Here is a 14,356-nt window from a genome sequence, read left to right as displayed (position 1 = left end):
AGAATAACGCTGCCTGATCACTTTTACCACACGCAGAACGGCATAAAAAAAAACCTCAAAAAACAATTCTTGAATTGTTGTTTTTTGTTAATTTTACCTCCCAAAAAACGGAATAGAAAGCGATCAAAAAATGTCACGTACCCAAAAATGGTACCAATAAAAATGTCAACTCATCCCGCAAAAAACAAGCCATCACATGACTCTGTCGGCCGAAATATGGAAAAATTATAGCTCTCAAAATATGGCGATGCAAAAACTAGATTTTGCAAAAAAAAGCGTTTCTTAGTGTGTGACAGCTGTCAGTCATAAAAACCCGATATAAATCTGGTATCTCTGTAATCGCACCGACCCGAAGAATAAAATAATCTAATCAGTTATATCACACGAGGAACGGCGTAAAAAATAAATAAAACCAATTCTTCACCTGCTACTGATTTGTTTATTATGTCTCCCAAAGATCGCAGTAAGGCTCTGCTCACATTTATCCTGCGCTCTGCGCTAAGCGCTTACACCAGAGTTTCCGTGTAAATCTCTGAAATACGTGATTCAGATGGAACCCATGACGGAAGATTCCCTGTAATGAGGCAGATATAGGCCACTGTGGATGCCATCTGGCCTGTGATCCCACGGTGTCATTTGTTTTAGGCATGCATAAAAGTGCGGTTGGCCACAGTTTTGTGCACTTCTGAAAAAAAGGACACCGCTAAACAGAGGCCAGACGGAGTCCAGAGTAACTCTGCTGCCTCATTACAGTGAATGGATCCCGCAGGGGTTTCATCTGAATTACATCACTTGGAAATTTAGATGGAAACCCCGATGTAAGTGCTCAGCCTAGAGCGCCGGATAAATGTTACGTAAAATGTTCCCAATAAAAGCTTCAACTCAGTCCTCAAAACAAGCTAGTCCCCACTCAGGTCCATCATCTGTTAAAAATATAAGGGACTTCCAAGTTACTGGTAGCAGAAAGGCTCAGGAAAAGCGAAATGGCCCTTGCCCCCCAAAAGAAATTCAGAAAATTTTGTGCTCCCAAATCCAAATGCCTATTTTACAATAATTTGTTCTCCAATTGTCAAATAGCGCTCCGCCCCAGATCTCGCCGTATGGCTGAGCGGTATGATACAGCCACATATGGGGTATTGACACTTTTAGAAGAAATTGTGTGACACATTTCGGCACCACTTTTACCCATTGCCCTGTGTGAAAATGTAAAATCTGAGGGTAAAACATTTTTTTGTGGTAAAAATATAATTATGATTTTTTTCACTGCCCAATGGTATAAATTTAAAAATTAAAAAATACTCACTACTTCCCTAGATGAATTCCTTGAGAGGTGTAGTTTACAAAATGGGGTCACTTGTGGGGTTTCTGCTGTTTCGGCATGTCAGCGACTCTTCAAATGTGACATGGTGTCTGCAACCTATCCCAGCCAACATAGCTCTCCTTTCTCTTCTGAACCCTGCCGTACACCAAAGCAGTGGTTTTCCCCCACATATGGGGTATGGGAGTACTCAGGAGAAATTGCACAACAAATTTCATGGTGCAATTTATCCTGTTACCCTTATGATAATGCAAAATTAGAGAATGAAAAACATTTTTTGTGGGAAAAATGTGAAAATTTTATTTTTACAGCTCATTATTATAAACTTCTGTGAAGCACCTTGGGGTTCAAGGTGCTCACCACACATCTAGATAAGTTCCCTAAGGGGTCTAGTTTCCAAAATGGTGTCACTTGTGGGGGGTTTCCACTGTTTAGGCACATCAGGGGCTCCCCAAATGCAACATGGCGTCTGCTAATTATTCAAACAAATTTTACATTCAAAAAGTCAAATGGCGCTCCTTCCCTTTCAAACCCTGCCGTGCGCCCAAACAGTGGTTTGCCTCCACATATGGGGTATCGGCGTGTTCAGGAGAAATTGCACAACAAATTTCATGGTGCAATTTATCCTATTACCCTTATGATAATGCAAAATTAAGGGATGAAAAACGTTTTTGTGGGAAAAATGTGAAAATTTTATTTTTACAGCTCATTATTATAAACTTCTGTGAAGCACCTTGGGGTTAAAGGTGCTCACCACACATCTAGATAAGTTCCCTAAGGGATCTAGTTTCCAAAATGGTGTCACTTGTGGGGGGTTTCCACTGTTTAGGCACATCAGGGGCTCTCCAAACGCAACATGGCGTCCGCTAATTATTCAAACTAATTTTACATTCAAAAAGTCTAATGGCACTCCTTCCCTTCCGGACCCTGCAGTGTGCCCAAACAGTGGTTTTCCCTCACATATGGGGTATCAGCGAACTCAAGAGAAATTGCACAAAAAAATTTGGGGTCCATTTTTTCCTGTTACCCCTGTGAAAATAAAAAAAATTGGGTCTAAAGTAACATTTTTGTGAAAAAAGTTAAATGTTAATTTTTTTCTTCCACATTCCAAAAATTCCTGTGAAGCACCTGAAGGGTTAATAAAGTTCTTGAATGTGGTTTTGAGCACCTTGAGGGGTGCAGTTTTTAGAATGGTGTCACTTTTGGGTATTTTCTGTCATAAAGACCCCTCAAAGTGACTTCAAATATGATGTGGTCCCTAAAAAAATGTTTTTTTGTAAATTTTGTTGGAAAAATGAGAAATCGCTGGTCAACTTTTAACCCTTATAGCTCCCTAACAAAAAAAAATTTTGGTTACAAAATTGTGCTGATGTAAAGTAGACATGTGGGAAATGTTATTTATTAAGTATTTTGTGTGACATATCTCTCTGATTTAAGGGCATGAAAATTCAAAGTTTGAAAATTGCGAAATTTTCTAAATTTTCGCCAAATTTCTGATTTTTTCACAAATAAACACAAGTGATATCGAAGAAATTTTACCACTATCATGAAGTACAATATGTCACGAAAAAACAATCTCAGAATCAGGGGGATCCGTTGAAGCGTTCCAGAGTAATTACTGGTGTCCGCTAACAATTTGAGCCGTTCAACTTGTTAGCGGACACCATGTTGCATTTGGAGAGTCCCTGTGTGCCTAAAAATTGCAGCTCCCCCACAAGTGACCCCATTTTGGAAACTAGACCCCCCAAGGCACCTATCTAGATGCATAGTGAGCACTTGGAACCCCCAGGTGCTTCACAAATTGATTCGTAAAATGAAAAAGTGTTTTTTTTTTCACTTTTTCATTTTTACGAATCAATTTGTGAAGCACCAAGGGGTTCCAAGTGCTCACTATGCAATTAGATAGGTGCCTTGGGGGGTCTAGTTTCCAAAATGGGGTCACTTGTGGGGGAGCTCCAATGTTTGGGCACACAGGGACTCTCCAAATGCAACATGGTGTCCGCTAACAAATTGAACGGCTCAAATTGTTAGCGGACACCATGTTGCGTTTGGAGAGCCCCTGTGTGCCCAAACATTGGAGCTCCCCCACAAGTGACCCCATTTTAGAAACTAGACCCCCCAAGGCACCTATCTAGATGCATAGTGAGCACTTGGAACCCCCAGGTGCTTCACAAATTGATTCGTAAAAATGAAAAAGTGAAAAAAAAAACACTTTTTCATTTTTACGAATCAATTTGTGAAGCACCTGGGGGTTCCAAGTGCTCACTATGCATCTAGATAGGTGCCTTGGGGGGTCTAGTTTCCAAAATGGGGTCACTTGTGGGGGAGCTCCAATGTTTGGGCACACAGGGGCTCTCCAAACGCAACATGGTGTCCGCTAACAATTTGAGCCGATTTTCCATTCAATTTGTTCACTGAACTTCACTGAATGTTCCACGGGAAATAAGGAGACCTTTCAGAGGCTGCAGAGCAGGCAAGAAGATCAAGTCCTGGAGGAGAAGGTTTAAACCAGTGGTCCCATCCATTATCATGGGTAACGTACGATCGCTGGGAAATAAGTCGGATGAACTGCTGGCTCTGAGTAAGACCCAGAAGGAGTTTAGGGAATGCAGTCTCATGTGCTTTACAGAAACCTGGCTGCATGAGGAGGTCCCAGATTCATGTGTCTCGGTACCAGGGTTTCAAATGGTTCGGGCTGATAGAGAGAGAGTTAGATGCGGCAAGAAAAAAGGTGGAGGAGTGATACTCTACATTAACAACAGATGGTGCAATCAGGGGCATGTAACTGTTAAGGAGAAACATTGCTGTCCAAATATTGAACTGTTAGCAGTGGGCCTCAGGCCTTACTATCTGCCTAGAGAATTCACTCTTGTTATTGTAGTTGTGATGTATATACCACCATCTGCGAACCCAGAGGCTGCTGGGGATGTGTTGTCAGGGGTGATGGCCCGGCTTCAGACTAAACACCCAAACTCTCTAACTGTAATTTCTGGGGATTTCAATCGAGTAAAGATCTCATCTGCAATACCAAAGTTCTATCAATATGTCAAATGTCCTACACGGGACAACAACACACTGGATCTCCTCTTTGCTAATGTTAAGAATGCTTATTCATCGGCTGCATTACCCCCCCTGGGGAAATCTGACCACAACCTCATACTATTGTCTCCTGCTTACCAACCAGACGTCCGCAAACAACCAGTGACAATTAAAAAGATAAGGAAGTGGTGTCCAGCAGCAGAGGAGGCGTTACAAGACTGCTTTGACTGTACAGACTGGGAGGTGTTGTGTACCATGAAAGAGAAATGTAATGTTAATGAGATTACTGGCAGAGTTACTGATTACATCAACTTCTGTATGGACATTGTAGTACCTGTTCAAGAGATTCGGTGTTATGCAAACAATAAGCCATGGATTACAAAAGAGTTGAAACATTTACTAAACATGAAAAAACTGGCTTTTAAAAGGAAGGACAAGGAGGCATTGAAAATTATACAGCGAGACCTAAAGGGGAAAATTAAGATTGCCCGTGAGGCATTCAGAGTTAAATTAGAAAATCAATTTGCACAAAAAAGCTCCAGAGAGGTGTGGGCTGGAATGAAGCTAGTGACTGGGTTTAAGGCAAGGTCGGAGCAGGGGGGTGGTGGACTTACAATGGCTAATGAAATGAATCAGTTCTTCAATAGATTCAGCAATAAAGGTGCGGTAGCAGCAGGGAAGGGGGAGGAGGCCGGGGAACAACTAGCTAAATTAACAGGGGGTGAAATAGATCATTTCTCGGTCTCCAAAAATGACGTGAGGGACCAGTTTAGTAAGCTGGCCATTGGCAAAGCAGCAGGGCCTGACGGTCTCAGTCCACGTGTCCTCAGAGTGTGTGCAAATGAGTTATGTACTGTCTTCCAGCATCTCTTTAACCAGAGCTTACAATCAAAGAGAGTACCAGTGCTATGGAAGACTTCCTGCCTGGTGCCGATTCCCAAGACTACCTTCCCGGCTTCCCCGGGGGACTATAGACCGGTGGCCTTAACATCGCATGCGATGAAGTCCTTGGAGAGAATAGTACTTGCTCACTTGTGTCCGAGGGTGATGGCGCATACTGATGCTCTTCAGTTTGCGTACCGGCAGGGACTGGGTGTGGACGATGCTGTAGCGTCTCTGCTACAAACAGTACATTCCTTTTTGGACAATGATGGAACCACAGTGCGTGCTTTGTTCTTTGATTTCTCTAGTGCGTTCAACACATTACAGCCACTCTTACTGCGAGGAAAGTTGATTAAAATGGCGGTGGATGAGGGACTTGTGAATTGGATAATTGACTACCTGTCGGATAGGCCACAGTTTGTTAGGTGGGGGACGGCTACATCAGATAGTGTACTGAGCAGTGTCGGAGCCCCGCAGGGAACAGTGCTGTCGCCATTCCTCTTTACATTGTACACAGCTGACTTTCAGTATAAATCAGACCGTTGTCACCTCCAGAAGTACTCGGATGTCTCTGTGATAGTTGGCGGTATTGGGAAGGACCAGGACGAAGAGGAATATAGAAGGGTGGTTGCGGACTTTGTAGTATGGTGCCAGGCTAACCATCTAGAACTAAATGTTAAGAAAACCAGGGAGTTGGTGATGAGCTATGGAAGGTGCAAGAAGGTATGCCTACCTGTTACCATTGACGGTCAGGATGTGGAGATGGTGGACAGTTTCAAATATTTGGGGGTTTACCTGGATAGCAAGCTAGACTGGAAGTGCCACATGGAGAAGGTCTACAAGAAGGGGATGAGTAGATTGTACTTCCTAAGGAAGTTAAGGTCTTTTAATGTGTGTGGCAAAATGCTTGAGGTGTTCTACCAATCCATTGTGGCTAGTGCCACCTTTGCGGCAATAATTTGCTGGGGTAACAGTGTGCGTGTTGCTGACGCCAACAAGCTCAACAAACTTATAAAGAAGGCTAGCGCGACGGTGGGCCTACAGCTTGGGACTTTTGAAGAAGTGGTAGAGGATAGGATTAAGAAGAAGTGCAGAGCTATAATGGGCAACAACACACACCCGCTTTATGAACTGTTTGCGAAACAGAAGAGCACATTCAGCAATCGCCTAATACAACTAAGGTGTAAAAAGGAAAAATACAGGAGATCGTTTGTTCCAACAGCTATGGGGGTGTTTAACAAATGTCTGAAAAGCAATGTCTAAAGCATTCCAAATGTTTTGTTATCATATGTGTCATGTTCGAGATCTGTGTTCTGCTGCTGTGATACCGCAATTTCCTCCGGGATAAATAAAGTATATCTTATCTTATCTTATCTTATCTTAAATTGATTCGTAAAAATGAAAAAGTGGAAAAAAAAATACTTTTCCATTTTTACAAATCAATTTGTGAAGCACCTGGGGGCTCCAAGTGCTCACTATGCATCTAGATAGGTGCCTTGGGGGGTCTAGTTTCCAAAATGGGGTCACTTGTGGGGGAGCTCCAATGTTTAGGCACGCAGGGGCTCTCCAAACGCAACATGGCGTCCGCTAACAATTTGAGCCGATTTTCCAATCAATTTGTTAGCGGACACCATGTCGCGTTTGGAGAGCCCCTGATGTGCCTAAACAGTGGAGCTCCCCCACAAGTGACCCCATTTTGGAAACTATACCCCTCAAGGATTTTATTAAGGTGTATAGTGAACATTTTGAACCCAGAGGTAGAACACAGAATTTGATAACATTAGGTCATCATATTGAATAAGTTGTCATTAGTCTTGAGCGCAAGTGCTCGCTACTTGAGTTTGCATCGGGTACTCAGGTATGCACCATGTATATGCACCATGTACTGCGTGTGCTCGAGTGACATGCTCGAGTCCCTGCCCCGCATGTCTCACGGTTATTAGACACCCAAAAAAAACCATACGGGGATCGCTCGTGCATGGCAGGCAATCCCCGCAAAGTTTTTTTGGCCGCAAAGCATATGGGGCGGAGACTCGAGCATGTCACTCAAATACCCATGATACTCAATGCATACCCGAGCACCCGATGCAAACTCAAGTAGCGAGCACTTGCGCTCAACACTAGTCGCCATATCGTCATCTTTTTTTCTTACTTTTGAAAAAAATCCCAACCCCATCACAACCCTAACCCCAACCCTAACCCCAAACCCAGCCCTAACCCTAGCCCTAACCCTAGCCCAACCCTAACCCGAGAGTTTATTTTTTACGCCGGTCCTCATGCGGTATAAGTGATTAGACGACTTTATTCTTCGGGTCGGTGCGATTACAACGATACCAGAATCATATGGGGTTTTTATGACTGACAGCTGTCACACACTAAAAGACGCATTTTTTGTAAAATCTAGTTTTTGCATTGCCGTATTTTGAGAGCTATAATTTTTCCAGATTTTGGCAGACAGTCATGTGACGGCTTGTTTTTTGCGGGATGAGTTGACGTTGTTATTGGTGCCATTTTCAGGCACGTGACATTTTTTGATCGCTTTCTATTCCGATTTTAGGGAGGCAGAATAAACAAAAACCAACAATTCAGGAATTGTTTTTTTTGTTTTTTTTATTCTGTTCCGCGTGTGGTAAAATTGATGGTAGCTTTATTCTTCGGGTCAGTACGTTTACAGCGGTACCACATTTATATAGTTTTGCTATGTTTTGCACTTTTACATAATAAAAGCAATTTTATAGAAAAAATTATTTTTTAGCATAGCTTTATTCTGAGAGCTATAACTTTTTTATTTTTCGGCTGATGGGGCTGCATGGCGGCTTGTTTTTTTGTGGGACGAGATGACATTTTCAGCGGTACCATTTTTATTTATATTCGTCTTTTTGATCGCGTGTTATTCCCTTTTTTGTTTGGTGGTACGGTGATAAAGCATTGTTTTTTGCTTCGTTTTTTTTTATTTTTTTTACCGTGTTCACTGAAGGGGTTAACTAGTGGGACAGTTTTATAGGTCAGGTTGTTCCGGACGTGGCGATACCAAATATGTGTACTTTTATTGTTTTTTTTATTATATTTTTATTTTTGGTGGATTATTTTTTTCATTTTTTAAAAAATATTTTTACCATTTTTTTTTTATTTTTTTTTTTCACTTTCTGGGTGTTTTTACACTTTTTTACTCTGTCCCACTCTGGGACTTTCGCCTTTTTTATTCTGATCGCCTGCATGGCACAGGAATGCAGCACCATCCCTGAGCCATGCAGGCTGTCAGCGCTGGACAGGGAGAAGATAGTTTGGAGATGCACTGCGCATGTCTAAACAATCTTCCTGTTGTCTGGTGACCCGGATGTTGTCACGACGACATCGGGTCATCATGGCAACATCCTGGAAGCCACGGCAGACAGCGCTGGAGGCCCGAAGAGGAGGTGAGTATCTGTGATCACCTCCCCTTGCCACCGCAATGCTGCGATCGACTTCGATCGCAGCATTATGGGGGTTAATGTGCTGGGAGCAGTGCGTGAGCGCTCCCTGCACATAGTACCGGGTGTCAGCTGTGACAATCAGTTGACACCCGGCGGCGATCGCGCCTGCACAGCCTGTGTGCGCGCGCGATCGCGATGACGTACTAATACGGGTCTGGCTCTTAAGTCCCTGGGCACAGACGCGTATTAGTACGTCTAATGTTGTTAAGGGGTTAAAATAAAGCAAAATGAACTAGTCTGAACAATTAATAGTAAGTCTTTAAACTTAGCTTTTATCATCAATTTGTCCCTTCTACTGGGCGAGATTTAATCTTGTCCACAATCTCTTACTAATAATGGCCATTTCTTTTGTGTCAGTATGTATAACCTGATATGGGGTTTGGGTCCACCTGAGTTAATATTTGATTTTTTTTACTTTTAATATGTCTGGTTTTCTTGGATACACAAAGGACGGTGATGGACCAGAAGGTGCAAAAAAGTCACTTGTACTTCTTCGTTAGCATAATCTTTGCAGAGCCCATTAGCCACCAGCAGTGCCGATCATATTCACAGGTCGCATAACCAGTTATGTCATCCATTGCCAATCTTGCACCATCTTCAACCACTTCATGGACTTCACTGTCGTTACTCAAATAAAAAGTCCTTGTTTTTATTTCTGTTTCACTCAATGGAATGAAAGTGTGGTATTGCCGAGTCCCTTTAATGGGTTCTGCTTCCTTTAACCAATGTTTTAACAAACTCTCCTCTTCTTCGTAGTCTTGGTTTGTACAGTACATGAACTGGATGTTAGGAATATTTTTCTCACTGCAGTTGAAAAGTTTCATGGGAGATTTGGTCTGAATATGGTCTTTGGAGGCTTGCCCGAGCTGCAAGACGTTTCACGGTGCCTCCTAAACCATCACATACACCTTTGCCATGAGCTGTGGCAAAAAGTGTATTTATTCCTTTGTTCCTTTTTTATTGTAGTTCTCGCTATATTCCACACCCCTTATGGGGTGTACTTGCGATACTCACCTTTCTAGAATCTGCTCAGGTTGTCTCCGTTACTGGGTAGATCTAGGCGATGTGACTGGATTGGTGGAGAGCAGTTTGCACGGGAAGATTTGAGTGTGTATAAAGCTCATCTCACGGTCCAGTCAGCTGTTCGTCATGTGAAGAAGCGGCTGAAGCATCCCTCCACCCTCCCAATATTTAAAAAAAATATATGTTTTTTATGTGGAAAACAGACCCTATACTTTTAGACCACAAGCTGAACAGATCTAAATTCAAGATTTTCGAATTGACAATGTTTTTTTTTTTTTTTTTAAAGTATGATCCCTTTGAGAGCCCAACTTGAATTTTGGTACAGATGTTGCTAGGAGCATAGGAAGCACATTTGAATTTTTTGCAATTAAATATCATATTGATTTTTCGGAAATGCGTTTTGAGATTTTGTGTTTGATTCCACATGGGTAAAATATTAACAAAGATACTCTTGTGACATATCTGTTGAAAGCCTGTACTGTTCTGAGTTGAATGGTGTTTTTCAGATTTCTCTATCTTGTTTCCTGCCTGAGTTATGAGGAGAAACATAAAGGCATGCAACACAGAAATTCACATTTTTTCACAACTTTGAAAATTAATTAAAAAAAACTAAAAATTATGTTGTTTTTATTCTTCACATTTTTCATCATCTAACACAGTATTAGCAAAGAACAAATTATTCTCAAAAGAATTAAAAATATAGTGGTAATATTCATTGGTTCACTTGACATGGAATGACCCAATGATAATAACACAGTGGTGTTATGGTGCAGGGATAATAAGCACAACATCATAGTACAATAATGATAATACACACAGTGATGTCACAGTCACAATAAGCACAGCATCATATTACAATGATAACACACAGTAATGTCACAGGACAGGAATAATAAGCACAGCATCATAGTACAATGATAAAACTACACACAGTGATGTCACAATCACAATATGCACAGCATATTGTTAAAATGATAACACACCGTGATGTCACAGGGCAGGAATGAAAAGCACAGCATCATAGTACAATGATAATAACACACACAGTGATGTCACAATATGCACAGCATCATATTACAATGATAATAACACACACAGTGATCTCACAGTGCAGGAATAATAAGCACAACATCATAGCACAATGATTATACAAATAGTGATTTGATAATGCACACTGTGATGGTCACGGTAAGCACAACATCATATTACAACACACAGTGATGTCACAGTGCAAAGATTAGAATTATAACTTTTGCACCCCCTACATACAGTCATGGCCAAAACTGTTGGCACCCTTGAAATTGTTCCAGAAAATGAAGTATTTCGCCCGTGAAATTATGGTAATTACATATGTTTCTTTATACACTTGTTTATTTCCTTTGTGTGCATTGGAGCAACACAAAAAAACAGAGACAAAAAGACATATTGGACATAATTTCACACAAAACCACAAAAATGGGCCAGAAAAAAATTGTTGCCACCTTTCCAAAATTGTGGGTAAACAACTTTGTTTCAACCATGTGATGCTTGTTCAAACTCACCTGTTGCAAGTAACAAGTGCGGGCAATATGAAAATCACACCCGAAACCAGATAAAAAAGGGAGACGTTGACTCAATCTTTGCATTATGTGTCTGTGTGTGCCACACTAAGCATGGAGAACAGAAAGAGTAGAAGAGAACTGTCAGAGGACTTGAGAACCAACATTTTTGAACCAAAATTGTTGAAATATATCAACAATCTCAAGGTTATAAGTCCATCTCCAGAGATCTTGATGTTCCTTTGTCCACTGTGCACAATATAACCAAGAAGTTTACAACCCATGGCACTGTAGCTAATCTCCCTGGACGTGGACGGCAGAGAAAAATTGATGAAAGGTTGCAACGCAGAATAGTCCGGATGGTGGATAAGCAGCCCCAATCAAGTTCCAAAGAAATTCAAGCTGTCCAGCAGGCTCAGGGTGCCTCATTGTCAGTACGAAATAGTTGTCAACATTTGAATGAAATGAAATGCTATGGCAGGAGACACAGGAGGACCACACTGCTGACACAAGACATAAAAAAGCAGTTTGCAAAAATGTACTTGAGTAAGCCAAAATCCTTCTGGGAAAGCATCTTGTGGACAGATGAGACCAAGATAGAGCTTTTTAGTAAAGCACATCATTCTACTGTTTACCAAAAACAGAATGAGGCCTACAAAGAAAAGAACACAGTACCTACAGTCAAATATGGTGGAGTTTCAAAGATCTTTTGGGGTCATTTTGCTGCCTCTGGCACTGTGTGCTATGACTGTGTGCAAGGCATCATGAAATCTGAAGATTATCAAAGGATTTTGGGTAGCAATGTAGTGCCAGTGTCAGAAATCTGGGTTTGCGTTTTAGTTCATGGGTCGGGTCCAGCAAGAAAATTACCCCAAACATAATTTAAGAAGCACCCAGAAATGGATGGAATCAAAGTGCTGGAGAGTTCTTAAGTGGCCCGCAATGAGTCCGGATGTAAATCCCATGGAGCACCTGTGGAGAGACCTTCGAATTACTGTTGGGAGAAGGCCCCCTTCAAATATGAGAGACCTGGAGCAGTTTGCAAAAGAAGAGTGGTCCAAAATTCCAGTTGAGAGTTGTAAGAAGCTTGTTGATGGTTATAGGAAGTTATTGATTGCAGTTATTTATTCCAAAGGGTGTACAACCAAATATTAAGTTGAGGGTGCCAACAATTTTGTCCGGACCATTTTGGGGGTTTTGTGTGAAATTATGTCCAATTTGCCTTTTTTTCCCCTCAGTTTTTTGTGTTGTTCCAATACACACAAAGGAAATAAACATGGGTATAACAATACAGTTGTAATTGCAATAATTTTCTGGGAGAAATATATAATTTTCTGGAACAATTTAAAGGGTGTCAACACTTCCGGCCATGAATGTATGCGTCCCATTATCAACAAGTAACTACTAAAGACTTGACAGAAATGGTACATGAGGATCTGATCAATGTACACATGAGCATTTGAGGCTGACACTGAAAACCGCGTAAAAGGTGGATAATCCCAATAGGGCTATCCATTTCTTCTAGCAATAGTACTGGTCAACAACAAATAAAATGCACAGTGACTCACAGAAAATAAAACAACAAATGAACAGATGCTATTAGACTATACTACAATGCTTCCTATGAACAAAGGGGCAATGATGAAACTCACGTCTTGTGTTAGTGTTTCCAAAGATTTCCCCCTGCTGATTCTTTGACTGTTTGAGCCATGTCTTAGTGACCTGCAACAATCAACAAAATTGCATTGAATAACACTAAAGGGAAACAAGTTTGATCAAGCCTTGACTTGCAGGCATGGAGAATGTCTGAAAAAGAAATAAAGAATGGGGCTCATGGCTAAGTGAGGCATTTCAAAAGAAAGTCACTTATAAAGGCTGGGGGTTAAAGGCTTACGTCCTTGTAAAATGATGTATAATCTGCTCGAACAAAGAAAACAATCTTTTCTTTGATCTTTAAATTGATAGTCCTGTTGCATGTGAAAAGAGTGACATTTATAATGACGAGTCTTACGACAGTGTATTTAATGGGAGGTAATGTAGTAGTTATATTAGGTTCTGTAATGTATGAAAAAGAAGCCGAAATTGTGCTACTTTCTTTAGGTAGAAAGTGAAGGGAAAAAAAAACAGAGGAAATGTGCTACTTTATTCCTAAAGTTACCTTCTTTCTTGCCGTATATGATGTTGCACACTAAGGATTGATCTTTCCTTGGCAGGCTGCCCTTCAAAAGAGCCACTCAGCATGCGCTGCCTTGTGCATGCTCTGAAAGAAATGATTTGCAAAGGAAAATAAATTAGACTGTAAAACATGAAAAGATACAGAGACTCAGTAGTCTGCTAGAAGATATTACAAATGGAAACATATATTTTATGTCATATGGGTCACAAAAATATGCAGCAACAAAAAAAGAGGCAGAATAGTTTTCTTTTCCTTTTCAAGGCCATGTATTTCTAAGTTAGTGTTGTAAAGTAATACAAAGGCAATGGTTTTTGAAACATGCAGTGGGGAAAATAAGTATTTGATACCCTGCCAATTTTGCATGTTTTCCCACCTACAAAGAATGGAGGGGTCAGTAATTTTTATCGTAGGTACACTTCAACTGTGAGAGACAGAATCTTAAAAAAAATCCAGAAAATCACCTTGTATTGTTTTTAAATAATTAAATTGTATTTTGTTGCATGAAATAAGTATGTGATCATCTGCCAACCAGCAAGAATTCTGGCTCTCACAGAACTGTTAGATTTTCTTTAAGAAGTCCTCCTACTCTGCACTCATTACCTGTATTAACTGCACCTGTTTGAACTCATTACCTGTATAAAAGACACCTGTCCACACACTCAATCAATCACTCCAACCTCTTCACCATGGCCAAGACCGAAGAGCTGTCTAAGGACACCAGGGACAAAATTGTAGACTTGAAAAAGGCTGGGATGGGCTACAGGACAATAGGCAAGCAGCTTGGTGAGAAGGTAAGAACTGTTGGCACAACAGAAAATGGAAGAAACACAAGATGACTGTCAATCTTCCTCAGTCTGGGGCTCCACGCAAGATCTCGCCTTGTGGGGTAAGGATGATTCTGAGAGTA

General features: G+C 41.1%; 1 protein-coding gene across 3 annotated transcripts in view; it reads right to left on the bottom strand.

The window, feature by feature from the left end:
• NALCN (sodium leak channel, non-selective) overlaps nucleotides 1-14,356 on the bottom strand; it is an 850,352-nt gene that overhangs the window by 117,028 nt on the left and 718,968 nt on the right. For all 3 annotated transcript variants that reach the window (XM_073664203.1, XM_073664204.1, XM_073664206.1), the window contains 2 exons: nucleotides 13,432-13,533; nucleotides 12,926-12,995 (listed from right to left, as the gene is read on the bottom strand). In XM_073664203.1, coding sequence (XP_073520304.1) covers nucleotides 12,926-12,995; nucleotides 13,432-13,533 — 172 coding nt within the window. The remainder of the gene's footprint in view (nucleotides 1-12,925; nucleotides 12,996-13,431; nucleotides 13,534-14,356) is intronic.

The sequence above is a fragment of the Phyllobates terribilis genome, unplaced genomic scaffold (assembly GCF_046119375.1).
Source record: "Phyllobates terribilis strain yellow unplaced genomic scaffold, ASM4611937v1 Scaffold_2__4_contigs__length_985480577, whole genome shotgun sequence".
In the NCBI taxonomy this organism is placed as follows: Eukaryota; Metazoa; Chordata; class Amphibia; order Anura; family Dendrobatidae; genus Phyllobates; species Phyllobates terribilis.
Note: the sequence above shows the minus strand (reverse complement) of the source record. Positions and strands in the feature narration are given on the sequence as shown.